Source organism: Eumetopias jubatus, unplaced genomic scaffold (genome assembly GCF_037043125.1).
Source record: "Eumetopias jubatus isolate StellerSeaLion01/CBP00866 unplaced genomic scaffold, mEumJub1_p1.0 scaffold_160, whole genome shotgun sequence".
In the NCBI taxonomy this organism is placed as follows: Eukaryota; Metazoa; Chordata; class Mammalia; order Carnivora; family Otariidae; genus Eumetopias; species Eumetopias jubatus.
The window spans coordinates 88,386-115,975 of NW_028274966.1; the positions used below are offsets into that span (position 1 = coordinate 88,386).

Sequence of the window (27,590 nt, forward strand, 5' to 3'; positions counted from 1 at the left end):
ATATACAAATCCTTTTTGAGATATATGTTAAATATTTTCTCCAGTGTGTGACTTGCCTTTTAATTTCCTAAACAGTATCTTTTTAAAACTTTTGATTTTAATTTCAGGTGGTTAAAATAGTGTTATATTAATTTCAGGTGTACAATAGTGATTCAACAATTCCATATATCACACTGCGCTGATCACAACAAGTGAATTCCCTAATCCCCTTCACCTATTTCACCCATTGCCCACCCTCTGGTAACCATCAGTTTGTTCTCTAAGAGTCTGTTTCTTGATTGGTTTCTTTTTTTCCCTTTGCTCATTTGTTTTGCTTCTTAAATTCCACATGAGTGAAATCATGTGGTATTTGTCTTTCTCTGACTGATTTATTCACTTAGCAGTATACTCTCTAGCTCCATTCATGTCATTGCCAATGGCAAGATTTCATTGTCTTCTGTGGCTGAATACTTTTCCATTGGCAATACAGACCCCATTTTCTTTTTTTTTTTAATTTTTTTATTGTTATGTTAATCACCATATATTACATCATTAGTTTTTGATGCAGTGTTCCATGATTCATTGTTTGTTCATAACACCCAGTGCTCCATGCAGAACGTGCACTCTTTAATACCCATCACCAGGCTAACCCATCCCCCCGCCCCCCTCCCCTCTAGAACCCTCAGTTTGTTTTTCAGAGTCCATCATCTCTCATGGTTCGTCTCCCCCTCTGACATACTCCCCTTTTCTTCCTCTCCTCTTATCTTCTTCTTTTTCTTTTTTCTTAAAATATGTTGCGTTATTTGCTTCAGAAGTACAGATCTGTGATTCAACAGTCTTGCACAATTCACAGCGCTCACCGTAGCACATACCCTCCCCAATGTCTATCACCCAGCCACCCCATCCCTCCCACCCCCAACCACTCCAGCAACCCTCAGTTTGTTTCCTGAGATTAAGAATTCCTCATATCAGTGAGGTCATGTGATACATGTCTTTCTCTGATTGACTTATTTCACTCAGCATAACACCCTCCAGTTCCATCCACATCGTTGCAAATGGCAAGATCTCATTCCTTTTGATGGCTGCATAATATTCCATTGTGTATATATACCACTTCTTCTTTATCCATTCATCTGTCGATGGGCATCTTGGCTCTTTCCACAGTTTGGCTATTGTGGACATTGCTGCTATAAACACTGGGGTGCACGTACCCCTACGGGTCCCTACATTTGTATCTTTGTGGTAAATACCCAGTAGTGCAATTGCTGGATCGAACGGTAGCTCTAATTTCAAATGTTTGAGGAACCTCCATACTGTTTTCCAGAGTGGTTGCACCAGCTTGCATTCCCACCAACAGTGTAGGAGGGTTCCCCTTTCTCCACATCCCCGCCAACATCTGTCGTTCCCTGACTTGTTAATTTTAGCCATTCTGACGGGTGTGAGGTGGTATCTCACTGAGGTTTTGATTTGGATTTCCCTGATGCCGAGTGATGTTGAGCACTTTTTCATGTGCCTGTTGGCCATTTGGATGTCTTCTTTGGAGAAATGTCTGTTCATGTCTTCTGCCTATTTCTTGATTGGATTATTTGTTCTTTGGGTGTTGAGTTTGATAAGTTCTTTATAGATTTTGGATACTAGCCCTTTATCTGATGTGTCATTTGCAAATATTTTCTCCCATTCTGTCGGTTGTCTTTTGGTTTTGTGGACTGTTTCTTTTCCTGTGCAAAAGCTTTTGATCTTGATGAAATCCCAATAGTTCATTTTTGCCCTGGCTTCCCGTGCCTTTGGCGATGTTTCTAGGAAGAAGTTCCTGCGGCTAAGGTCGAAAAGGTTACTACCTGTGTTCTCCTTTAGGATTTGGATGGACTCCTGTCTCACGTTTAGGTCTTTCAACCATTTGGAGTCTATTTTTGTGTGTGGTGTAAGGAAATGGTCCAGTTTCATTCTTCTGCATGTGGCTGTCCAATTTTCCCAACACCATTTGTTGAAGAGACTGTCTTTTTGCCATTGGACATTCTTTCCTGCTTTGTCAAAAATAAGTTGACCAAGAGTTGAGGGTCCATTTCTGGGCTCTCGATTCTGTTCCATTGATCTATGTGTCTGTTTTTGTGCCAGTACCATACTGTCTTGATGATGACAGCATTGTAATAGAGCTGGAAGTCCGGAATTGTGAAGCCGCCAGCTTTTCTTTTCTTTTTCAGTATTCCTCTGGCTATTCTGGGTCTCTTCTGGTTCCATACAAATTTTAGGATTATTTGTTCCATTTTTTTGAAAAAAGTGGATGGTATTTTGATGGGGATTGCATTGAATGTGTAGATTGCTCTAGGTAGCATTGACATCTTCACAATGTTGATTCTCCCAATCCATGAGCATGGAACGTTTTTCCATTTCTTTGTGTCTTCTTCAATTTCTTTCATGAGTATTTTATAGTTTTCTGAGTACAGATCCTTTGCCTCTTAGGTTAGATTTCTTCCTAGGTATCTAATGGTTTTGGGTGCAATTGTAAATGGGATAGACTCCTTGATTTGTCTCTCTTCTGTCTTGTTGTTGGTGTATAGGAATGCCACTGATTTCTGTGCATTGATTTTATATCCTGCTACTTTACTGAATTCCTGTATGAGTTCTAGCAGTTTTGGGGTGCAGTCTTTTGGGTTTTCCACATACAGTATCATATCATCTGCAAAGAGTGAGAGTTTGACTTCTTCTTTGCCGATTTGGATGCCTTTGATTTCTTTTTGTTGTCTGATTGCTGTGGCTAGGACTTCTAATACTATGTTGAATAGCAGTGGTGACAGTGGACATCCCTGCCGCATTCCTGACCTTAGGGGAAAAGCTCTCAGCCTTTCCCCATTGAGAATGATATTCACTGTAGGTTTTTCATAGATGGCTTTTATGATATTGAGGTATGTACCCTCTATCCCTATACTCTGAAGAGTTTTGATCAAGAAAGGATGTTGTACTTTGTCAAATGCTTTTTCTGCATCTATTGAGAGGATCATATGATTCTTGTTCTTTCTTTTGTTAATGTATTGTATCACGTTGATTGATTTGCGGATGTTGAACCAACCTTTCAGCCCAGGAATAAATCCCACTTGGTCATGGTGAATAATCCTTTTAATGTACTGTTGGATCCTATTGGCTAGTATTTTGGTGAGAATTTTTGCATCCATGTTCATCAAGGATATTGGTCTGTAATTCTCTTTTTTGATGGGGTCTTTGTCTGGTTTTGGGTTCAAGGTAATGCTGGCCTCATAAAATGAGTTTGGAAGTTTCCCTTCCATTTCTGTTTTTTGGAACAGTTTCAGGAGAATAGGTATTAATTCTTCTTGAAATGTCTGATAGAATTCCCCTGGGAAGCCATCTGGCCCTGGGCTTTTGTTTCTTGGGAGATTTTTGATGACTGTTTCAATTTCCTTAGTGGTTATAGGTCTGTTCAGGTTTTCTATTCCTTCCTCGTTCAATTTTGGTAGTTGATACATCTCTAGGAATGCACCCATTTCTTCCAGGTTATCTAATTTGCTGGCATAGAGTTGCTCATAATATGTTCTTATAATTGTTTGTATTTCTTTGGTGTTGCTTGTGATCTCTCCTCTTTCATTCATGATTTTGTTGATTTGGGTCATTTCTCTTTTCTTTTTGATCAGTCTGGCCAGGGGTTTATCAATCTTGTTAATTCTTTCAAAGAACCAGCTCCTAGTTTCGTTGATCTGTTCTACTGTTCTTTTGGTTTCTAGTTCATTGATTTCTGCTCTGATCTTTATGATTTCTCTTCTCCTGCTGGGTTTAGGCTTTATTTGCTGTTCTTTCTCCAGCTCCTTTAGGTGTAGGGTTAGGTTGTGTATTTGAGACCTTTCTTCTTTCTTGAGAAAGGCTTGTATTGCTATATACTTTCCTCTCAGGACTGCCTTTGCTGTATCCCAAAGATTTTGAACAGTTGTGTTTTCATTTTCATTGGTTTCCATGAATTTTTTTGATTCTTCTTTAATTTCCTGGTTGACTCATTCATTCTTTAGCAGGATGCTCTCTAGCCTCCATGTATTTGAGTTCTTTCCGACTTTCCTCTTGTGGTTGAGTTCTAGTTTCAAAGCATTGTGGTCTGAAAATATGCAGGGAATGATCCCAATGTTTTGGTACCGATTGAGACCTGATTTGTGACCTAGGATGTGATCAATTCTGGAGAATGTTCCATGGGCACTAGAGAAGAATGTGTATTCCGTTGCTTTGGGATGGAATGTTCTGAATATGTCTGTGAAGTCCATTTGGTCCAGTGTGTCATTTAAAGTCTTTATTTCCTTGTTGATCTTTTGCTTAGATGATCTGTCCATTTCAGTCAGGGGGGTGTTAAAGTCCCCCACTATTATTGTATTGTTGTCAATGTGTTTCTTTGCTTTTGTTATTAATTGCCTTATATAATTGGCTGCTCCCACGTTAGGGGCATAGATATTTACAATTGTTAGATCTTCTTGTTGGATAGAGCCTTTAAGTAGGATATAGTGTCCTTCCTCATCTCTTATTACAGTCTTTGTTTTAAAATCCAGTTTGTCTGATATAAGGATTGCCACCCCAGCTTTCTTTTGGTGTCCATTAGCATGGTAAATGGTTTTCCACCCCCTCACTTTCAATCTGGGGGTGTCTTTGGGTCTAAAATGAGTCTCTTGCAGACAGCATATTGATGGGTCTTGTTTTTTAATCCAATCTGATAGCCTGTGTCTTTTGATTGGGGCATTGAGCCCATTTACATTCAGGGTAACTATTGAAAGGTATGAATTTAGTGCCGTTGTATTACTTGTAAGGTGACTGTTAACTGTCTGTTGTCTGTTTTCGTTCTGATCTTTGCTGCTTTTAGGTTCTCTCTTTGCTTAGAGGACCCCTCTCAATATTTTTTGGAGGGCTGGTTTCGTGTTTGCAAATTCCTTTAGTTTTTGTTTGTCCTGGAAGCTTTTTATCTCTCCTTCTATTTTCAATGATAGCCTAGCTGGATATAGTATTCTTGGCTGCATATTTTTCTCGTTTAGTGCTCTGAAGATATCTTGCCAGTCCTTTCTGGCCTGCCAGGTCTCTGTGGATAGGTCTGTTGCCAATCTAATGTTTCTACCATGGTAGGTTACATATCTCTTCTCCCGAGCTGCTTTCAGGATTTTCTCTTTGTCTCTGAGACTCATAAGTTTTACTATTAGATGTCGGGGTGTTGACCTATTATTATTGATTTTGAGGGGGGTTCTCTGTGCCTCCTGGATTTTAATGCCTGTTTCCTTCCTCACATTAGGGAAGTTCTCTGCTATAATTTGCTCCAATATACCTTCTGCCCCTCTCTCTCTCTCTTCTTCTTCTGGGATCCCAATTATTCTAATGTTGTTTCGTCTTATTGTATCACTTATCTCTCGAATTCTGCCCTCGTGATCCTGTAGTTGTTTCTCTCTCTTTATTTCTCTCTTCTCTTCTCAGCGTCTTTATTTTCCATCATTTGGTCTTCTATATCGCTGATTCTCTCTTCTGCCTCATTTATCCTAGCAGTTAGTGCCCCCATTTTTGATTGCACCTCATCAATAGCCTTTTTGATTTCGATTTGGTTAGATTTTAGTTCTTTTATTTCTCCAGAAAGGGTTTCTCTAATAACTTCCACGCTTTTTTCAAGCCCAGCTAGTATCTTTAAAGTCATGATTCTGAACTCTAGGTCCGACATCGTACTAATGTCCGTATTGAGTAGGTCCCTGGCTGACGGTACTACCTCTTGTTCTTTTTGCTGAGGTGATTTTTTTCGTCTTGTCATTTTGTCCAGAGGAGAATAGATGAATGAGAGAACAAAATGCTAACAGGTTTACAACGTCCCCAGCAAATATACTGTATACAAATCAGAAAAGACCTGAGACCAGGGGAAAAGAAAGGGAAAGAAAGAAAAAAGAGAAAAAAAAAAAAGATAAAAACAAAACAAAAAAAGCAGAATATGATCAAATATGATCAGGCTAGTGCATAGATCAGTGCCACACACTAGATTTTGGGCGTATTTTGGTCTGTTAGAAAAAAGTGCCTCCTAAAATTTTAAGGGAAGAAAGACATATATGTACAAAATAAGGGTTGATACAATGAAGGGATGGAAGATGACTGTAAAGATGAAAATTATAAAAGATTTTATAAAAGGACTTGATAAGTTGTTTGAAAAAAGAAAGAAGATTTAAGGAAAAAAAAAAGGAAAAAGGGAGAGAATGTAATCAGGCAGGAGACTAGAACAAAGCCATACACTAGTGATTTAGGGTATATTTTGATCTGTTAGAAGAAACTGTATCTCAAAATTTTAAAGAGAGAACAACTTATATATATATATGCCAAAAATAAGGGTAACTACTATGAAGGGATAAAATATGACTAAAAATGAAAAATAAAAATTGTTTTTTTTTTAAAAAGGGATTGATAAGATGTTGGTTGAAAAAGGGAAAAAGAAAAATAAAAAAAAAAACAGTCAACAAAAATTAACTTTGATGAAATAATGAATCATGGTAAAAAAAAAAAAAAAGCCATGAATCTATGTGCAGTATTCCCCTAGCGCTGGAGTTCTCCCGTTCTCCTTGATTGGTAAAAGGAAAAAGAAATTTTTTTTTAAAAAGTTAAAAAATTAACTGAAAAATGAATGAATCATGGTAAAAAGAAAGCCATGAATTCTATGTGCAGTATTCCCCTAGCGCTGGAGTTCTCCCGTTCTCCTTGATTGGTAAACTTGGTCTTGGCTTGCTGGCTGTTCGTGCTGATCTTCTGGGGGAGGGGCCTGTTGCTTTGGTTTCCAAATGTCTTTGCCGGAGGCGGAATTGCCCCGCCCTGGTCGGTCCGGGCTAAGGAAGCTGCTCCGGTTTGCTCTCAGGAGCTTTTGTTCCCTGCAAGCTCTCGGTACAGCTTTGGAGGACCAGGGCAGAAATGGTGGCCTCCCAATCTCCACCCGGAGGAGCTGAGAACTCGGGGCCCCGCTCCTCAGTGTGCCCCCAGAGAAAAGCAGTCACTTCCGTGTCCCCGGTCTCCGGCCGCACTCCGTGCTCACCCGGCCTGTGATCGAGCATTGCTATCTCTGGCACCCAACCCCGTGTGGAGTCTCCAAACCCAGCAGATCCCTGCAGTGCGTTCCCGCACCGCTCCTCCCCGGGAAGGAAGGGGAGTCTCCCCGGATCTGCTGCTTGTTGGGTCCCTGCTGGAGGAGCCGTGCCCCAACTGGGCCGCAGATCACAGTTTATGGCCACCCCGAGCTGAGAGCCCGTGACTCTGCTCCGTCTCTGCAGCCGGCTTCCCCGCTCTGATACCTGGGAGCTCTGCTGCACTCAGGCACCCCTGGTCTCTCTGTGACCCCAAGGGTCCTGAGACCACACTATCCCGGGAGGATTCCACCCCCCGCTTAGCCACTGCAGCGACGTCCCTCCGCCGAGCCAACTTCTAAAAGGTCCGATTTTGTGCTCAGCGGCTCTATCACTTGCCAGAAGCGGCCGGCGGAGGCCCCTCCCCCGCCGTCTATCCTCCCGAATATCGCCTCGGATTCACTTCTCCGCACGTCCTACCTTCCAGTAAGTGGTCGCTTCTCTGTTCAGAGAGTTGTTGCTACTCTCCTGTTTGATCTCCTGTTGAGTTCGTAGGTGTTCAGAATGGTTTGATCCCTATTCAGCTGAATTCCTGAGACCAGACGAAATCTAGGTCTCCTACTCCTCCGCCATCTTGCTCCGCCCCCCGAGACCCCATTTTCTTTATCCATTCATCTGTCGGTGGACACTCAGACACTTGGGCTTCCGTACATGGGCTGTTGTAAATCATGTAGCTATAAACACAGGGATGCATGTATCCTTCGAATTTGTGTTTTGGTATTTGGGGGAGGGTAGGGAAGACCCAGCAGTGCGATTACTTGATCATATGGTAGTTCTACTTTTAGTTTAGTTTTTTTTTTTAGAATTTTTATTTATCTGATAGAGACACAGTGAGAGAGGGAACACAAGCAGGGGGAATGGGAGAGGGAGAAGCAGGCTTCCTGCTGAGCAGGGAGCCTGAAATGGGGCTAGATCCCAGGACCCTGGGATCATGACCTGAGCTGGAGGAAGACGCTTAATGACTGAGCCACGCAGACGCCCCTACTTAGCTTTTTGAGGAAACTCCATACCATTTTCCACAGTGGATGCACCCCCCCCAATGTTTGCATTCCTACCAATAGCATGGGAGGCTTCCCCTTTCTCCACCGCCTCACCAACACCTGTTGTGTCTTCTGTTGTTGATTGTAGCCATGCTGACAGGTTTGAGGTCCTATCTCATTATAATTTTGATTTGCATTTCCCTGATGGCAAATAATGATGAGCATCTATATGTCATCTTTGGAGAAATGTCTGTTCATGTCTTCTGCCCATTTTATAAGTGGCTTATTCGCTTTCTGGGTGTTGAGTTTTATAAGTTCCTCATATATTCTGAATACTTTCTTTATTAGACACGTCATTTGCAAATATCGTCTCCCATTCAGTTGGTTGTTTTTAGTTTTGTTGATCATTTCCTTCACTGTGCACAAGCTTTTTATTTTGATGTAATATCAATAGTTCATTTTTGCTTTTGTTTCCTTTGCCTCAGGAGACAAATCTAGAAAAAAAGTTGCTACAGCTGATATCAAAGCGGTTACTGTCTAAACAGTATCTTTTGAAAAGTAAAATTTTTTTGATGGAATCCAATTAATTGATTGTTCTGGGATGCAATTAAGTTGATTTAATAGTTTGATCCTTTCAAGACTTACTTATAAACTGTGTGAGATGGGATCAGAGCACCCTTTAGGGAAAAATTTGCCCCACTCCTGAGGCAATACTATTCTAAATACTCTAACCAATGACCCCTGAATTAAAAGGTTTTTCACTCTGGCTCATGGGAGCATGTGCTGTTTCTGGCCTTTTGTCAGCTCCAAGAATTGTTCCCTTAGTCTTTTATGGAGGTAGGGTGGGGCAGGGCAGCTCTTTTTCTGCCCTTGGGTAGTTTCTTCATGTACATTGACTCATAAGTACTCAGCTCTAGATGCAGGTGGACCTTCTGCAGATCTCTGAGGTTCTCTATGCAACTCTCTCTTCTCTGGTACTCTATCCTGTGAATTGCTGCCGACTTGGCCTCCTTCATCCCAACTCTGTCTCCTCAAGTCAGGAGGATTACCAGGTTCTACCTGGTTCTCTCTCCCAGAGCTGCACTCCCCAGAAACTCTCTTCAAGAAATAAACTGAGGCAATTCTAGGGATCACCTCATTTGTTTCCCCTAAGGTACCAGTGTTCTGATCTGACAGCCAATGTCTAAAAAACACTGTTTCATTTATTTTGTCTAGTTTTTTAGTTGCTTCAGGCAGAAAGGTAAATCCAATCCCTAAACTCCTCAGCAGGAAATATAAGTCCTTTGTTTTTTTTCCTCTGTTCAATTATTTAAAAAAATTCATGTAATATAAGCAAATAGATTTTCTATATGTGTTCCCTTATTTTTTTCTACCCATCAGCATTTGTTTTTTTTTTTCCAAATTTTCATTTAAATTCTAGTTAGTTAACATATAAGTATAACATTGGTTTCAGGAGTAGAATTCAGTGATTCATCACTTACATATAACACCCAGTGCTCATCCCAAGTGCCTTCCTTAATCCCTTCAGCCATCTAGCCCATCCCCTACCCACATCCCTCCCTTATTTGTTTAGACACATTGTAGAATACTATAGACACTTTGCTCCATCTGCTTTATCATCTCTTAACAATATATCCTGGAGATTACTTCATAGTAGCATATAAAGATACTCCTTATTCCTTTTTACAGCTGAATAGTACTCTATCATGGGGATGCACCAGAGCTTATTCACTCCTACACTACTGAAGGACATCCAGGTTGTGTCTAGCTCTTGTTTTGTTTTTACAAATAGCAGTGCCATGAATAATCTTGCATAACATCTTTTTATAGTTTTACCTGAGTAACCTTGGATAATTTATAGAATTGGGATAGCTGAGTCAAAGAATAATGCCACTAATTATTGTCAAATCTTTGTAAGAAAGGTATAAGCATGCCTATTTCCACATAATCTATTAGACAATATTGTCAAATTTTGAGTTTTTGACAGTCCCACAGGTGAGAAGTTGTATCCTGTATAATTTCATTTCTATTCCTATGTGTGAGACTGGGCATCTTTATATGATGAAGAAAGATCTTCATTTTATTTTTCCATCAGGTTTTTCCTCTTCTCCAGTCTAATTTTAGAAATGCTTTATATATTAAGGTCATTGGCTCTTTGTCTTTAGTATAAATTGCAAGTATTTTTTTTTCACTCAGTCATTTGTCTTTTTACTTTGTTTCTGGTGAGATTTTAAAATATATTTTCTTTATTACAAATGATTATCTTTTCACTATCAGAATTTAATTGCAAAATGTATGTGTATACAATTTAAAAATATATTAAATTATGAGTTCTCTTTAACAGTGAGTTCTCCTGTCAACTCTACTGCCCATTTTGTAAGTGATCCTGGTTGACTCTCTTTGAAGTGCAATTGCATCACTATCCTCCTTACTGCTCCCATTGCCACCAACCTAGACAGGCATTCATCTCTCATCCTTAGCCTGCAACCACCACCTAAACTTTCTTCCTGCTTCCTGTCACTCCACCCACCCCCAGCCAAATATTTTAAAAGCCTAGATGTTCTCTCACACCTTTCTCCCAACTGTGTGATGATACAATATCCACTTTCTTTGCATAAATTCAAATATCTTTACATTCTCATTTTAGCAGTGGATTATTATTTTTCTTTACCATCCTACAAATACCAACCAGAGAAGTCATTTACTCCAACAGAAGCCAAAAATAAACCCCCATTCAATCATATCCCCACTGTCTGAATGTTTTTCTTTTCTCCATCCATCTAGATTATCTATAGTATGATAAAGGGTGAGTAAATGCCCTATGTTTTCCATAAATTCCACATTCACTCAACTAACATTCATTCAGATCAATTACTAGGCACCATGTTTATATATATGAATAAGCCAATCTCTGACCTCATGGGGTATATAGAAGGATTGGGGGGAATATGAACCAATTATGATAGAGTGTGATACCCTATAGTACAGATATCTTGGAGAAAAAGGGAAAGAAGGATTCGTTTTGAATGTGGTAGATGTCAAGAAAGACATTAGAGATGAGTTGGTATCCAGACTAGACATTTACGTATGAGCAAGACTTTGTTGAATTGACAAGAGAGAAAGCACACTTACACAAATGAAACAGTATGAGAAAGGACATGGGTTACTCCTCACACCTGTTTGAAACTTCTAAGAAAGAACCATTTTCTCTATTGACTATACAACTTCAATATATCTGAGCCTCAATTACCTCATGTCTGAAGAATTAAGAAAAGTTGTGACCACTTCTTAGAGCCCTTGTGAAGTATAAACAAGGTAACAAAGAAGACTCAAAATTCCTGTCACACAATAGGCACTCAGAAATAGTAACTATTAGTATTATCTCATATTTTGTAAGTGTACAGATTTAAGTACATAATTTTTATTTATCAACAATGTTCTACATGCTTGCCAAACCCCTACATATGTGTCTTGTTTGTCTTATTCAAGTGCCTATAGGACACAGATTAAAGCTTAACCCCTTAGATATGATTTATATCAAGCAAAATACCTCAAACGTAAGTTTTTGAGAGACAAAAGCTCAGAATATAAGAAAATATTCAATATACATATTCTATTGGGTATGTTCATCCACTAAAATAGGTTAAAAAATACTCCTTTATGATACCCTATCTCTGAAGAACATGTCCATAATAATTTAATTATTTTTAAAAAGACCTATCCATGCCACTGGGTTTTTTACTATTTAATAGTAATGAATCATTGCATTACAATGTTCAAATTGAATAGATTCAATAAGACAAAACAGATAGGAACTTTGTTAGGATCCTTCATACCTCACTGGCCATCCATAAAATCCAAAGGAATCACAGTATTCTCCACTGCACACAAGGGACCCCCCCCCCCGCAAGATGGCTCTTTCATCCTATTTTCCTACCAGCATTCTCATATGACTTGTTGTTAACCTCTTTGACAGCAGATTTAGTCATCATAAAATTCATTCTCAACATACTATCCTGGAGTTAAATACATAAATGAAGATTTAATACTTGTGAAATCCAATGAAACAATGACATGGGATGGGACTACTCTGGAAGACACATCAGACAAGGGAAAAAATAAAGGGAGCTGATTCACTTGGTTTTAACCAGAGAGCTCACAGTACAACAGGAGAAGGAAATGGAGTCTTTTCTATATATAGGTATATTTACCAGATAAAAATAATTATCTAATTTACTAAAACTAACTGATTTTCTATTAGGATAAACAACAAGAAGTGTCCTGCACATGGTCATAGTAGCTCTCAGCAGGGTATAAAAGTGACAAAGGGCAAGGAGAGATCACACTTGAGAACCTCATTCTTCTGGAAACCCACCCAGAACCTCGACCCTCTGACACCATGGTCGACTCCTGCTGTGGCTCCGTCTGCTCTGACCAGGGCTGTGGCCAGGAGACCTGCTGCCGCCCCAGCTGCTGCCAGACCACCTGCTGCAGGACCACCTGCTGCTGTCCCAGCTGTTGTGTGTCCAGCTGCTGCCACCCCTCCTGCTGTGGCTCTAGCTGCTGCCGCCCCTCCTGCTGTGGCTCCAGCTGCTGCCGCCCCTCCTGCTGTGGTTCCAGCTGCTGTAGCTCCAGCTGCTGCGGGCCCAGCTACTGCTGCCCCTGCTGCTGCCTGCGCCCAGTCTGTGGCCGGGTCTCCTGCCACACCACTTGCTATCGCCCCACCTGTGTCATCTCCACCTCCCCCCATCCCATGTGCTGTGCTTCTTCCTGCTGCTGAGTCTCTCTACCTATAATCTTTGTGACACAGTAACGTCTTCACAAGTCACACAAAATGCCTTAGGGCCAGCCAGTGACTGTAGAATGTAGTCTTACCTGCCAACTCATCTTCCGATTGGGCATTCAGCATTGGCATCAGTTCTAGCAAGGGACAGATTAAAACATCTGTCAAATGATTTTTAACCCAGGCCCAAATGCATCTATTTTCAGGCCTGCAATATCTTCATCCTATGCATACATGACTCTCATGATCTTACATGACATTATTTTCATATGTTCTAAATAGCCATTTCTACTCATATTAAAATCTCCCAGTTTGTTAATGATTTGCCATGTGCATGTGTGTATATGCGTGTATCTTTATGTATCACCTCACACCAAAGGACATCTTGCTTTAAATGCAGGAGAACATGTTCAAGAGCAGTTACTTACAAGACTCCACTAGGCATTCGTTGTATGACATGGTCAAAATTGCTTAACCTCTCCAAGCCTCAGTTTGGTTTCTCTGAGAAATGGGGACAATACACCATGCTCCTCAAAGGTCCAAAGACATAATCCATGTAATATAGTTGGCACAGGGTGGGGCATGTAATGTAAGCTCTCTATAAATCTCTTTTTTTGTTGTTGTTATTTTTCTTGAAACACTACCCTGGACTACAATACTATCTTAGCATAATGTTGTCTTTGATAAAACAACAAAGAAAGTTTACAAAATTGTTTCACTGTCCTCTATAACTCAAAATTAAGTTTTAGTATATGTCTCAAATGGCCCTTTTAAAAACACTAGTGAGCTGAACATCATAAAGTCATCTAAATTTCACTTGATTATATTTCTACTTCCAGTATGTTCCATTATTGGTTGTGCAAATATTGGGTGTTATACTTAGTTCAAGTACTCTCTCCTCCCTCCTTCCCTCCTCCACCTTCCTTTCTCCTTTTCTAAGCATAAAAATTCTCTTTTAGAATACTAAGTATACCTTCTAAATCCAGATTTCTGGAAATCTACGAAGTCCATGGCAACATTTCCATAAAAATTTTAAAACTTTTCATTAATAGAATGTTCAAAATTTTAGTATTTCTAGACTGAAAGTCTGTATTTTTTCAGTCTCTTGAAAACTCTCAAGTTACTGAAGTTTCTCATCTTCTTGATTTTTTTTTCCACTTTGGGCTTTTATCACCTTGCCTGGTTTTACTTAAGAGACTATGTACAGGGTATTTCTTTGAGACAGTTTTCTCAGCATCCAGACTCAGGTAATAATGATCCTCCTTAGCTGAGAAAATGTGCCACAATATATATGATAATATCATGTTTATATAAATATAAGGGTCTATACATTTTGGTTCATAATCTGAGGTACAGTGAAAACATTTTAAATTCAAATTGTGCATACATCAGTTTTATCTATTAGCTGTGTTATAGTTCCCAAAACATTAACAAGTGTAATTAAGGGTTATTATTTCTAAAATTTAAAAAAATGTTATAAGTCATAAGAGACAAACCAGATAGGAGTTGATATAAAATGGGGTTCCCCCCAACACAAGTTGGATATCATATTCTTAGCATATCCTAGAAATGTCCGGTAGACATTTTCAGCTTCACCTTTTCAACTTATTCTACAAAATACAGCCCTGTCTATTCACACACTAGAATTAACAAATCTTTTATCCTCCCATATGTTCCTCTTTGATAACTACTAATTATAGGATGCAGGCTCTCGTTTTAATATTATGCTTTATTAGCTAGAGCTGAATCAAAGAATGTAGGTTTTATACTGCTTTTTTCAATATTGAAGTATCTGAGGCTTATAATTTCCTGTTTTTATAATGAGAACTGGGTCACAGCAGGAACAAGATAACACTCTGAATCTGTGTAATAAAAGGACTATTTACACAGGTGTAGACAGAGCTTAGGAAAAGCAATAAGGAATAGCTCAATACCCAGGGCTCATAATAGCAAGGAGCAGTTACCCTATGCCTGAAGACCTGTGCAAGGTTTTGAGTGAAGTAGTCAAACGGCAGCATGCCAGACTTCTTAGAATTACTACATACAGGCACTCAGTGCACATTAATTTCCATCAGAGAGAGTTACAGTGCTCTAAAAGATCCAAAAGTGATACCAGAGATAGTGTGGCAGAGAAAACCAAGGTAGAAACAGTTATGAATGGGAAAGTGTGGCTTCGGTCCCATTGACTTTACCCGAACACAGAGTTGGGACGATTTTAAGTGAATAGAGCATGGACTAAGTCTGCCCTGCATCCAGTTTTATTTGGCCATGTTAAATATGTACCACTAGAATTGCTCAAACCCCCCTAGGTAGTAAACTCTAAGTAAAATTGAATTCCAGAAGAGCAACAAGAAATGACTGTCTGCTGAAGGAGATAGCTGAAAGGAGCTTTGTAATCCCCACAAACCCTTTTAACAGTCCTATCTGGCCAGTGTATGGGAAGACAGTTCCTGGAGGTTAACAGCAGACTCTTGGTGATTAAACAGCTCTTTCCTACAGTTGCTTCAGTTGTAACTAATATATTAAAACTTTATAGGAGGCACAACAAGCCTAGCCAGACTGTTATGCCATCCCAGACTTGCCTACTGCATTCTTTTCCATGCCAGCTTCAGGTTCTGCCAGGTGTAATTTGCATCCTCATGGCAGGGAACCAAGTATAGATTTACTGTTTGGCTACATGGATGTTTGAGTTCACTAGCGTATTGTCATAATCTAGTGAGGTTGACTTGGACTTGATAACCATTAAGATAATTGGGGCATTCATGAGTGAAAAATCATCAGTGAATTTGGAAAAGCAAGTCCAGAAATAGACTCAAATATATAAGAAAATTTAGTATATGAAAAGGTGGCATCTTAAATCAGTAGGGGGAAAAGATGTATTGCTTAGTAAAAGGTGTTAGCTTATGGTCATATCAAACTTAAAAACGTTTAAACCTCACATCTTTTAATCCTGATGGATTAAATATTTGAAAATATAAAACATGAAACTTTGGAAGAGAAGAAATTATGAAACAATGTGTATGCAAAATTACAACTAGAAAGGTCTTTCAAAGTATGACACCAACCCAGAAGTCATAAAAGATTGATAAATTTGACTATATCAAAAGTAAACATCTGCATGGCAAAAACAACATAAGCAAAGTCAAAGAAGAAAGAACAAGATGATCTAACAATTGTAAATATCTATGCCCCTAACATGGGAGCAGCCAATTATACAAGGCAATTAATAACAAAAGCAAAGAAACACATTGACAACAATACAATAATACTGGGGGACTTTAACACCTCCCTGACTGAAATGGACAGATCATCTAAGCAAAAGATCAACAAGGAAATAAAGACTTTAAATGACATACTGGACCAAATGGACTTCACAGACATATTCAGAACATTCCATCCCAAAGCAACAGAATACACATTCTTCTCTAGTGCCCATGGAACATTCTCCAGAATTGATCACATCCTAGGTCAAAAATCAGGTCTCAACGGATACCAAAAGACGGGGATTATTCCCTGCATATTTTCAGACCACAGTGCTTTGAAACTAGAACTCAATCACAGGGGAAGTCAGAAAGAACTCCAATACATGGAGGCTAAAGAGCATCCTACTAAAGAATGAATGGGTCAACCAGGAAATTAAAGAAGAATTAAAAAAAATTCATGGAAACCAATGAAAATGAAAACACAACTGTTCAAAATCTTTGGGATACAGCAAAGGCAGTCCTGAGAGGAAAGTACACAGCAATACAAGCCTTTCTCAAGAAAGAAGAAAGGTCTCAAATACACAACCTAACCCTACACCTAAAGGAGCTAGAGAAAAAACAGCAAATAAAGCCTGAACCCAGCAGGATAAGAGAAATAATAGAGATCAGAGCAGAAATCAATGAACTAGAAACCAAAAGAACAGTAGAACAGATCAACGAAACTAGGAGCTGGTTCTTTGAAAGAATGAACGAGATTGATAAACCCCTGGCCAGACTTATCAAAAGGAAAAGAGAAATGACCCAAATCAACAAAATCATGAATGAAAGAGGAGAGATCACAACCAACACCAAAGAAATACAAACAAGTATAAGAACATATTTTGAGCAACTCTATGCCAGCAAATTAGATAACCTGGCAGAAATGGATGCATTCCTAGAGATGTACCAACTACCAAAACCAGGGAGAAACACAAAACCTGAACAGACCTATAACCACTAAGGAAATTGAAGCAGTCATCAAAAATCTCCTAACAAACAAAAGCCCAGGGCCAGGTGGCTTCCCAGGAGAATTCTACCAAACATTTCAAGAAGAATTAATACCTATTCTCCTGAAGCTGTTCCAAAAAACAGAAATGGAAGGAAAACTTCCAAACTCATTTTATGAGGCCACCATTACCTTGATCCCAAAGCCAGAAAAAGACCCCCATCAAAAAGGAGAATTACAGACCAATATCCTTGATGAATACGGATGCAAAACTTCTCACCAAAATAATAGCCAATAGGATCCAACAGTGCATTAAAAGGATTATTCACCACGACCAAGTGGGATTTATCCCTGGACTGGAAGTTTGGTTCAACATCCACAAATCAATCAACGTGATACAATATATTAACAAAAGAAAGAACAAGAATCATATGATCCTCTCAATAAATGCAGAGAAAGCATTTGACAATGTACAACATCCTTTCTTGATCAAAACTCTTCAGAGTATAGGGATAGAGGGTACATACCTCAATATCATAAAAGCCATCTATGAAAAACCTACAGCGAATATCATTCTCAATGGGAAAAACAAAGCTTTCCCCCCTAAGGACAGGAACGTGGCAGGGATGTCCACTGTCACCACTGCTATTCAACATAGTATTAGAAGTCCTAGCCACAGCAATCAGACAACAAAAAGAAATCAAAGGCATCCAAATCAGCAAGGAGGAAGTCAAACTCTCACTCTTTGCAGATGATATGATACTTTATTTGGAAAATCCAAAAGACTCCACCCCAAAACTGCTAGAACTCATACAGGAATTCAGTAAAGTGGCAGGATGTAAAATCAATGCACAGAAATCAGTGGCATTCCTATACACCAACAACAAGACAGAAGAGAGACAATTCAAGGAGTCGATCCCATTTACAATTGCACCCAAAACCATAAGATACCTAGGAATAAATCTAACCAAAGAGGCAAAGGATCTGTACCCAGAAAACTTAAAATACTCATGAAAGTAATTGAGGAAGACACAAAAAAATGGAAAAATGTTCCATGCTCATGGTTGGAAGAACCAACATTGTGAAGATGTCAATGCTACCTAGAGCAATCTACACATTCATGCAATCCCCATCAAAATACCAACCACTTTTTTCAAAGAAATGAAACAAATAATCCTAAAATTTGTATGGATCCAGAAAAGACCCCGAATAGCCAGAGGAATGTTGAAAGGAAAAGCAAGGATGGTGGCATCACAATTCCAGACGTCTAGCTCTATTACAAAGCTGTCATCATCAAGACAGGATAGTACTGGCACAAAAACAGACACATAGATCAATGGAACAGAATAGAGAGCCCAGAAATGGACCCTCAACTCTATGGTCAACTAATTCTTGACAAAGCGGGAAGGAATGTCCAATGGCAAAAAGACAGTCTCTTCAACAAATGGTGCTGGGAAAATTGGACAGCCACATGCAAAAGAATGAAACTGGACCATTTCCTTACACCACACACAAAAATAGACTCCAAATGGTTGAAAGACCTAGATGTGAGACAAGAGTCCATCAAAATCCTAAAGGAGAACACAAGCAACAACCTCTTCGACATCAGCCGCAGCAACTTCTTCCTAGAAACATCGCCAAAGGCAAGGGAAGCAAGGGCAAAAATGAACTCTTCGGATTTCATCAAGATAAAAAGCTTTTGCACAGCAAAAGAAACAGTCCACAAAACCAAAAGACAACCGACAGAATGGGAGAAGATATTTGCAAATGACATATCACATAAAGGGCTAGTATCCAAAATCTATAAAGAACTTATCAAACTCAACAGCCAAAGATCAAAAAAACCAATCAAGAAATGGGCAGAAGACATGAACAGACATTTTCCAAAGAAGACATCCAAATGGCCAACAGACACATGAAAAACTGCTCAACATTGCTCGGCATCAGGGAAATCCAAGTCAAAACCTCAGTGAGATACCACCTCACACCAGTCAGAATGGCTAAAATTAACAACTCAGGAAACGACAGATGTTGGCGGGGATGCGGAGAAGGGGTAAACCTCCTACACTGTTGGTGGGAATGCAAGCTGGTGCAACCCCTCTGGAAAACAGTATGGAGGTTCCTCAAAAAGTTGAAAATAGAGTTACCATACGGCCCAGCAATTGGAGTACTGGGTATTTACCCCAAAGATACAAATGTAGGGATCCGAAGGGGTACGTGCACCCCAATGTTTATAGCAGCAATGTCCACATTAGCCAAACTGTGGAAACAGCCAAGATGTCCATCGACAGATGAATGGATAAAGAAGAAGTGGTATATATACACAATAGAATATTATGCAGCCATCAAAAGGAATGAGATCTTACCATTTGCAACGATGTGGATGGAACTGGATGGTGTTATGCTGAGTGAAATGAGTCAATCAGAGAAAGACATGTATCATATGACCTCACTGATATGAGGACTTCTTAATCTCAGGAAACAAACTGAGTGTTGCTGGCGTGGTGGGGGTTGGGAGGGAGGAGGTGGCTGGGTGATAGATATTGGGGAGGGTATGTGCTATGGTGAGCGCTGTGTATTGTGCAAGAGTGTTGAATCACAGATCTGTACCTCTGAAACAAATAATGCAATATATGTTAAAAAAAAATGAGATAGCAGGAGGGGAAGAATGAAGGGGGTAAATCGGAGGGGGAGACGAACCATGAGAGATGATGGACTCTCAAAAACAAACTGAGGGTTCTAGAGGGGAGGGGGGTGGGGGGATGGGTTGGCCTGGTGATGGGTATTAAAGAGGGCACGTGCTGCATGGAGCACTGGGTGTTATGCACAAACAGTGAATCATGGAACACTACATTAAAAACTAATGATGTAATGTATGTTGATTAACATAAAAAATTTTTTTAAAAAGTCAAAGAAGAAAGACAAACTAGGAAAGATATTTGAAATTCATATTCTATAAAAAGGCTAATTTTAGCCTTTTATGCTTAATATAAACAGTTCCTGCAAAAAGCAATGTATAAAGTCTGAACACAGTAGAAAACATAAAAACATAAATTACAGGCAATATAGAAAATTTTCTATAATTTCTTCCAAATGATTTCTATAATTTTTTCTTATAACAAAGGATATACTCATAGCCTGAAACACCTGAAGAGCTGTTCAATCTCACTTAAAATAAGGAAAATGCAAATTAAAATCACACAGAGAGGGGAGGTGGTGGGGGATGGTCTAAATAGGTGATGGGTATTTAGGAGGGCACTTTTTAAAAATATTTTATTTATTTATTCATGAGAGTCAGAGAGAGAGAGAGAGGCTGAGGGAGAGGGAGATGCAGGCTCCCTGCCCAGCAGGGAGCCCGATGTGGGGCTCGATCCCAGGATCCTGGGATCATGACCTGAGCCAAAGGCAGACGCCCAACCACCTGAACCACCCAGGTGCCCTAGGAGGGCACTTTTGATGAGCACTGGGTGTTATATTAAGTGATGAATCACTAAATTCTACTCCTGAAACAAATATTACACTATATATTAACTAACTAGAATTTAAATAAAAATTTCAAAAAGAAAAAAAGTCACCTAAACTTTTTCACCTATCATATTGACCAAGATTAATGACAGACAGGTGTCTACATACATAAATACATATGTCTATATAAGTATCTATGTATTTGTGCATCCTGTGTATCATTGCATTAATACAAATGGGGAAAGACAAAACATTCACACATTGCTGATAGATGTGTAAATTGGTACAATCTCTGTGGAAGGTGAAGCTGGCATTATCTAATAAATATTACAAACAAATGTATACTCCTTGATCCAGCTATTCTATTTCCATAGGAATTTATTCTACAGAAAATACACATGTGAAGTTATGTATGAACAGGCTTATTCATTGCAGCATTGTATGTAATCTCAAAAGACTAAAAGCAAACTAAAATATCCAACAGCCGAAGACTGGTTCGATAAATTATGGTATCTTCATAAATGGAATACAATGCTACTATAAAAGAAAAAGAATGGCAAAGTGGTCTATATATACATACTATCTGAGTGCTTCATGTGAAAAAGCAAAGCAGGAGGACCATGACTGATGTACTACCATTTGTTTAAATGAAAGAAATGAATAAATATTCTTATTCGTTTCTTATGTGTTAAATATCTTCGGAATGAGTAACAAAAACCTGGAAGCTCCGGCTGCCTTCGAGGGGGGAGCCTAGGTGACTGTTAAGAAAGGTGGGAGGAATACATGTGAAAAAATGATATTCAAAATGTTTAAATTAAATTTTAAAATATAAAAGATGCAAAATACAAAAACATTTCACCAGAGACTAGTTTTTTGTTTTGTTTTTACCCTCCACTTCTTCCCTATCCGAGACAATGCTAAGCAATATTTAATCTATTCCTACACTCCTTCTAAAGGAGATTGTTTTCTTTTCACGTCTTAGCAATGCTGGTCTTGCCAAAGCTCACATGGATAGAGGGGTGGACGCAGAGCTGCAACCCACAGCCCAGCTCAGTGGTTATGGCCAGAGGACTGATTCAAACAGTGGGAAAACTTGGGGATGGGGAAAATGGTAGGCACCACAGTGGCATCACATCATAATTCAGTTACCTCATTTGAGGCAGCTTTAGTGGGTATGCACTTTCTCTACTTTCTAAGAGAAGAATTACATAATCAGCAAGCATGTTTGGGGTATAGAGGTAAATTCCAAGGGAATTGTTTAAGTATTACATGTTCTCCTTTATTACAATATAAATAACATCATCTGGAAGGGACTACAGATTTTAGTTTGAATTATTTAAGAAAAATACACAATGGTCACAGCTAATTCCAAAAAGAAATAGAGGGGCACCTGGGTGGCTCTGTCGTTAAGCATCTGCCTTCGGCTCAGGTCAGGATCCCAGGGTCCTGGGTTTGAGCCCTGCATCGGACTCCCCGCTCCACAGGAAGCCTGCTTCTCCCTCTCCCACTGCCCCTGCTTGTATTCCCTCTCACTCTGTCTCCCTCTGTCAAATGAATAAAGTCTTAAAAAAAAAAAAAAGAAATAGAAAAATACTTTATGAATAGTGAACATCAGGGGGCCCTTGAGCCCATGAAAATGAATTTGAAATCCCCCAGAATACACGTCCATAGACATTTGCTGACAGTGGGGTTTCTAAAGACTCTATGTAAGTTTCATGCTTACTTATATGTTAATAATGCAGAGCAACATGAGGGTAAAGACAATTTCTTTCTCATCTGACTTTGCAGAGAGGCAGGGTATATAGTGCTTAAAAATGTCGACTCCAGTGCTCAGTTGGCTGGAAACAAATCACTGCTTCCCATTTATTGGTTTTAATTCTCCCTTTGCCTCAGTTTCCTCATCTGTAAAGGGGAGATTTAGTGAAACTCGCTGCATTGGGTTGTTGGGACTGGCAAATGTGCTAATCTGTGGAAAGCACCGGAACAACTGCATAATGTGCTGGTGGTTGTGTTACTGCAGCGTCCAGCAAAGTGCTGAGCAGGCAGCACTCAGAGCCTTCAGAAGGAAGGAGAGAAGGACAGGAATTCCATAATCCATTGCGTTTTCATTTTGCGTAGGCTCCTGAAAAGAACAGGCATATTTAGTGCATAATCATGTCGAATATCTCTTCCTTATCTCTAAATGGCTTCAGTTCGTTTTTTAGCACATAAATGCTTTCTGATTTGTTTATCCCATAAAACTTTAAATTACTGGCTTTTAGGAGGAAAGGGCATACATTATATGCATGGTGAGTTATAAAATACATAAAAAACAGATGGGGTATGTTTCATAAATTTTATAAAAAACCGTCCTTATACCTCTACGTTCAATTTGGCTCAAGCCTTGGCTGATTCTTTCTTTGAAGTAACTCTGTTATGCTCATTACCATCACCTGAGGCTATGAGCACACATCTCACCTTGCTCCACTTCAACCTTTAAACAGTGTCTCTCCCCCAGAAAGCCAAGTGTATTTTGGCATTTCTAAAGGCAAATCAAAAAACCAAAGTCAATTATATATGGCATGTATATATTACATTCCTGCCTAATGGCTTTTAAGAGATCCCACCATTTCTCCTGAAATTTAAGGCTACACACAATCTCTCCCTCATTCTAGCAATCTCAATTTCTCTCTCACTACTTCTTAAATTAACCCTCCATACATTTCCCTTTCATCATCACAGGCCAGAGTTATGCCCAATCTCAACTGTTGTCCTTTCTCTTGAACAACAAAAGGTCAGTGTGTCTTCTCTGATGGCTGAGACAACATCTACAGTCATTAAACAGAGAACTCCTTTATCAAAAATCACTCTATTTCAGCCCTGGGGATACAAAGATGGGTAAAGCATATTCCTTGCCCTAATGGACTTTATATTCTAGAGGGAGCCAGATACACAAATGCATTTCTGGTAGAAAATGATATGACGGAACCCATGCATGTATAAAGCACAACGGAAGTGCAATCGAGGAAAGACTTTACTTTTGTGCCATGCCAAGGAAGATATAGAAGGAAGGTGGCGTTTGAACTCAATGGGAAAAGGTAACTAGGAGAACGCTGAGCTCACAAAAGACTTTGCAGGAAGAGGGACTATCGTGAATGTAACTTGCTCTTTCCTTGAATATTTTTTTCCCTGAATACCGGTGGCATTGAAGAATACCTCTTACTTAGGCACATAACCAGATCTGGCCTTGATTATAAACCTTTTATGGGTGTCATTACTATGAAAGTATATGTAAGATCATAAATACCATTTATATTTCCCTTAATGTTCCCAAGAAAATCTTAAAGATATATGATACCACAAAAACTGACAGACATTTTAGGTTAAAATATTGGAAAAAATTTTAATAAAAATGGCCATAAAGTATAATCATGGCATATATTGACAGTTCAAAAGACAGATCAAAAATTATCAGCCCAATTACTCTAGCCCAGCCCAGAAGACATTTCTGAAGATCAACACCGATCAATCCCAGATGACTCTGCTATTTAAAAACCCTGAGTTGCTGCTGTTTCAAAGTACATCAGAGTGATGAGAAATAACACAGCGTGGAATGCTGTAGGAATTTCATTAACCCAAAGACCACCACAGTATACACCATTAATCATAAGTCTCCTCACTTCTTACACTCAAAAAGGAGCTTACTTCCTTTTCTCCTACCAGCATTCCATCTATTGAAATATAAATTTTCCACTAGAGATCCTTCTCCATCAGAAGCTCTCCCAAAATCATGTCAAGGTGAGACACAGAGAAGAGACAGGGACCCACCTGTGTCACATGATACCCAGAGATTAAAGTCTTGTGACACTGCAAACAAAGAAATAAGAAGTGATTCACATGAGAACCCTGGGGAACTTGAGAAAAGGGAAATAACTATTTCCTATACATTGGGAGTTTTTACTAGAAAAATATAATGACCTAATTTACTAATCACATTTGTAGTCAATATAAACAAAAAGAAGGAAATAGTCTTTTCATAATCACAGAAGTCCCTCAGCAGGGTATAAAAGGGGCCATGTGGCAAGGAGACTTCCCAACTCAAGACCCTCACTCTCTTGGAAACACACCCACAACTTCCACCCTCTGACACAATGGTTAGTTCCTCTTGTGGCTCTGTCTGCTCTGACCAGGGCTGCGGCCACGGCCTCTGCCAGGAGACCTGCTGCTGCCCCTCCTGCTGTGGATCCAACTGCTGCCGCCCCAGCTGCTGCCAGACCACCTGCTGCCGGACCACCTGCTGCCGCCCTAGCTGCTGCGGGTCCAGCTGCTGCCGCCCCTCCTGCTGTGGCTCCAGCTGCTGCTGCCCCTCCTGCTGCATTTCTAGCTGCTGCTGCCCCTCCTGCTGTGGCCCCAGCTGCTGCTGCCCCTCCTGCTGCTGCCCCTCCTGCTGCCTGCGCCCAGTCTGTGGTCAGGTCTCCTGCCACACCACTTGTTATCGCCCCACCTGTGTCATCTCCACCTGCCCTCGTCCCATGTGCTGTGACTCCTCTTGCTGCTGAGCCCCCTGCCATGTGACTACCATCTCTGTTTACCTCTGCCCTACAGATGTAGACCCTCCTTTCGTGCTCAGCATTAGGACATATGAAGGCTGGTTGACCTCATTCAACAGGTTGAGCCTCATGATTCCAATGAACCCATCCCACTGAGTCTGTGAGCACATTCTAGTTCATGTTAAGCTCCTTCCATTATCATCTTTTTCTTTCAATATTGGTGCCAAATATGGATATTAATTTTTAATCCATCAGCTAAACAATTATCCCACTCCTCTAAATTTCTCTTTCCTCCTTATCACTTAGGGGCTCTAGATTATCCTTCCTAACAAAGTGAATATTATCTGTAACCCCTGTGCAGTACTGATTTGATACCCTTTGACCTGGGATTCAGTCATACCCTTAGACCTGGGGGTCCAGTTATGTAGTTTCTAAAAGAGTGAATATCTTATGTTTTGTTGCTTCTCTGCTTTCTAATAAACTTTTCTACACATAAAAATTCATTAGCATTGTTCTCTGTTTTCATGATCATTTTACTCAGTAACTAGGCAACTATATTTTACATGATGATACAGGAAGGACACTCATGCTGAAACCACTTCGAGAATAAGTGCTATATCAAATATAGATAATTTAAGATTTTGGAACAAAAGCAGCACATGTGTATGTGCACATATATATGTCTTAATACCCTAAATTGGGACAGATTTAATTCATGTCTTTAGCTCTTATTTTTAAATTTTAAGTTTTTATTGAGATATAATTGACATATAACATATATTTCAGGTATATACCATAATAATTTGATATTTGTATACTCCTAGAAATGATTACCACAATAAATCCAGTTACTATTTGTCACCATACAAAGTTACAAAAATTCTTTTCCTTGTAATGAGAACTTTTAAGATATATTCTTTTAGCAACTTTCAGGTATGTGATACAATATTGACTATAGTCACCATGCTAACATTACATCCCCATGACTTATTTATTTTACAACTGGAAGTGTACACCTCTTGACCACCTTCACCCAGTTTGCCCACCCCCAACCCCACTCCTCTCTGGCAACCACCAATCTGTTCTCTGTATCTGTGAGTTTTCTTTTGTTTGTTCGTTTGTCCATTTACTTATTGAAATCATATAGTATTAGTCTTTGATTTACTTAACTTAGCATAATATCTTAAAGATCCATCCATGTTGTTGCAAATGGCAAGATTTCCTTCTTCTTTATGGGTGAGTAAAATTTCATTGTACATCTACACCACATCTTCTTTATCCATTCATCCATTGATGCACACTAGGTTGTTTCTCTAGCTTGGCTATTGTAAATAATGCTACAATGAACATAGGGATGCATATATCTTTTTGAATTAATATTTTCATTTTCTTTGGATGAATACCCAGGAGTGGAATTGCTGGATCATATGGCAGTACTATTTTTAATTTTTTAAGGAACCTCCATATTGTTTTCCAGAGTGGCTGCACCAATTTATATCCCCATCAACAATGCACAGGGTTCTCCTTCTTGAAGCCATGCTTTGCAATCACATGTTGGGATATCCCCCCTTCTATTACATCCCCTTCAATCAGTAAACCCAATGTAGAAAGAAAGTTATAATGACAAATTTAAGCATTAATAACATATTTTTAAATGAAAAGCTTAGTAAAATTACATAAATACAATAACAAATGAAAAGTTTAATAAAATTAATGATATAAACAAAGATAAAAAAACTAATGAAATAGAAAAAGTCTGGTAAAACTGATCAAAGAGAGAGAAAGGGAGAAAGAAGATGACTAAAAGAATGACAAATAACATTATGTTTGAAAAGGGGAATAATCAGCTCCCAAAAGAGTAGAAACTTTTAAAAAACATATCAGACCATTACATATAGGTTTATACCAATATGTTTGAAAATTACGATTGAATTGATTATGTCTAGAAAAATATAAATTAGTAAAATTCTAGAAGATATACAAAACATAAATAAGCCAATAACCATTAAAGAAACTATACCTATGATCCAAACTCCATCCTCTACATATATTGATACTAAAAAGCCAGACCCATGTTGATTTATAAGTAAGTTTACTAAACCTTAAAGTTCTCTCCCACTCCAACTAAGAAAAAGAACAGAAGAAAGTAAAATCTTCCCAATTCATTTTTAGTAAAACAATATTAAAAATATACAAGAACAATGTGATAAAGGAAAATTATAGGCCTATATTATTGAAGATTATAGATGCAAAATTCCCATAAATACACGTGAAATTTAGCAATATATAAAAGGAATAACACTCATAACCAAATAGAGTTTACCCTAGACATTCAGGAATGCTTCAAAATTAGAAAATATTTAAATAGGCTTGTTGATACTACTATATTAAAGGGGAAAAACTTCAGGATTATATCAATAGCTGTGGGAAAATAATTCAATAATATATAAATGTATTAGGGTTCTCCAGAGAAACAGAACCAATAGGTGACAGATACAGATGCACATTCATATACATAAACACACACACACACACACACACACACACATAT

General features: G+C 39.0%; 1 protein-coding gene across 9 annotated transcripts in view; it reads left to right on the top strand.

Annotated features, from left to right (window-relative positions):
- Window positions 1-25,048, top strand: part of LOC114203607 (uncharacterized) — a 36,736-nt gene extending 11,688 nt beyond the window's left edge. Inside the window, exons 2-3 of one of the 9 annotated variants that reach the window (XM_088020761.1) lie at window positions 12,528-12,642; window positions 12,733-12,854. In XM_088020761.1, the coding sequence (XP_087876887.1) occupies window positions 12,528-12,642; window positions 12,733-12,854 (237 nt within the window). Of the gene's footprint in view, window positions 1-12,473; window positions 12,855-24,703 lie in introns of those variants that run through there. The other 8 variants (XM_088020765.1, XM_088020766.1, XM_088020767.1 and 5 more) reach the window with 8 other exon arrangements.
- The last annotated feature ends 2,542 nt before the right edge of the window (window positions 25,049-27,590 follow it).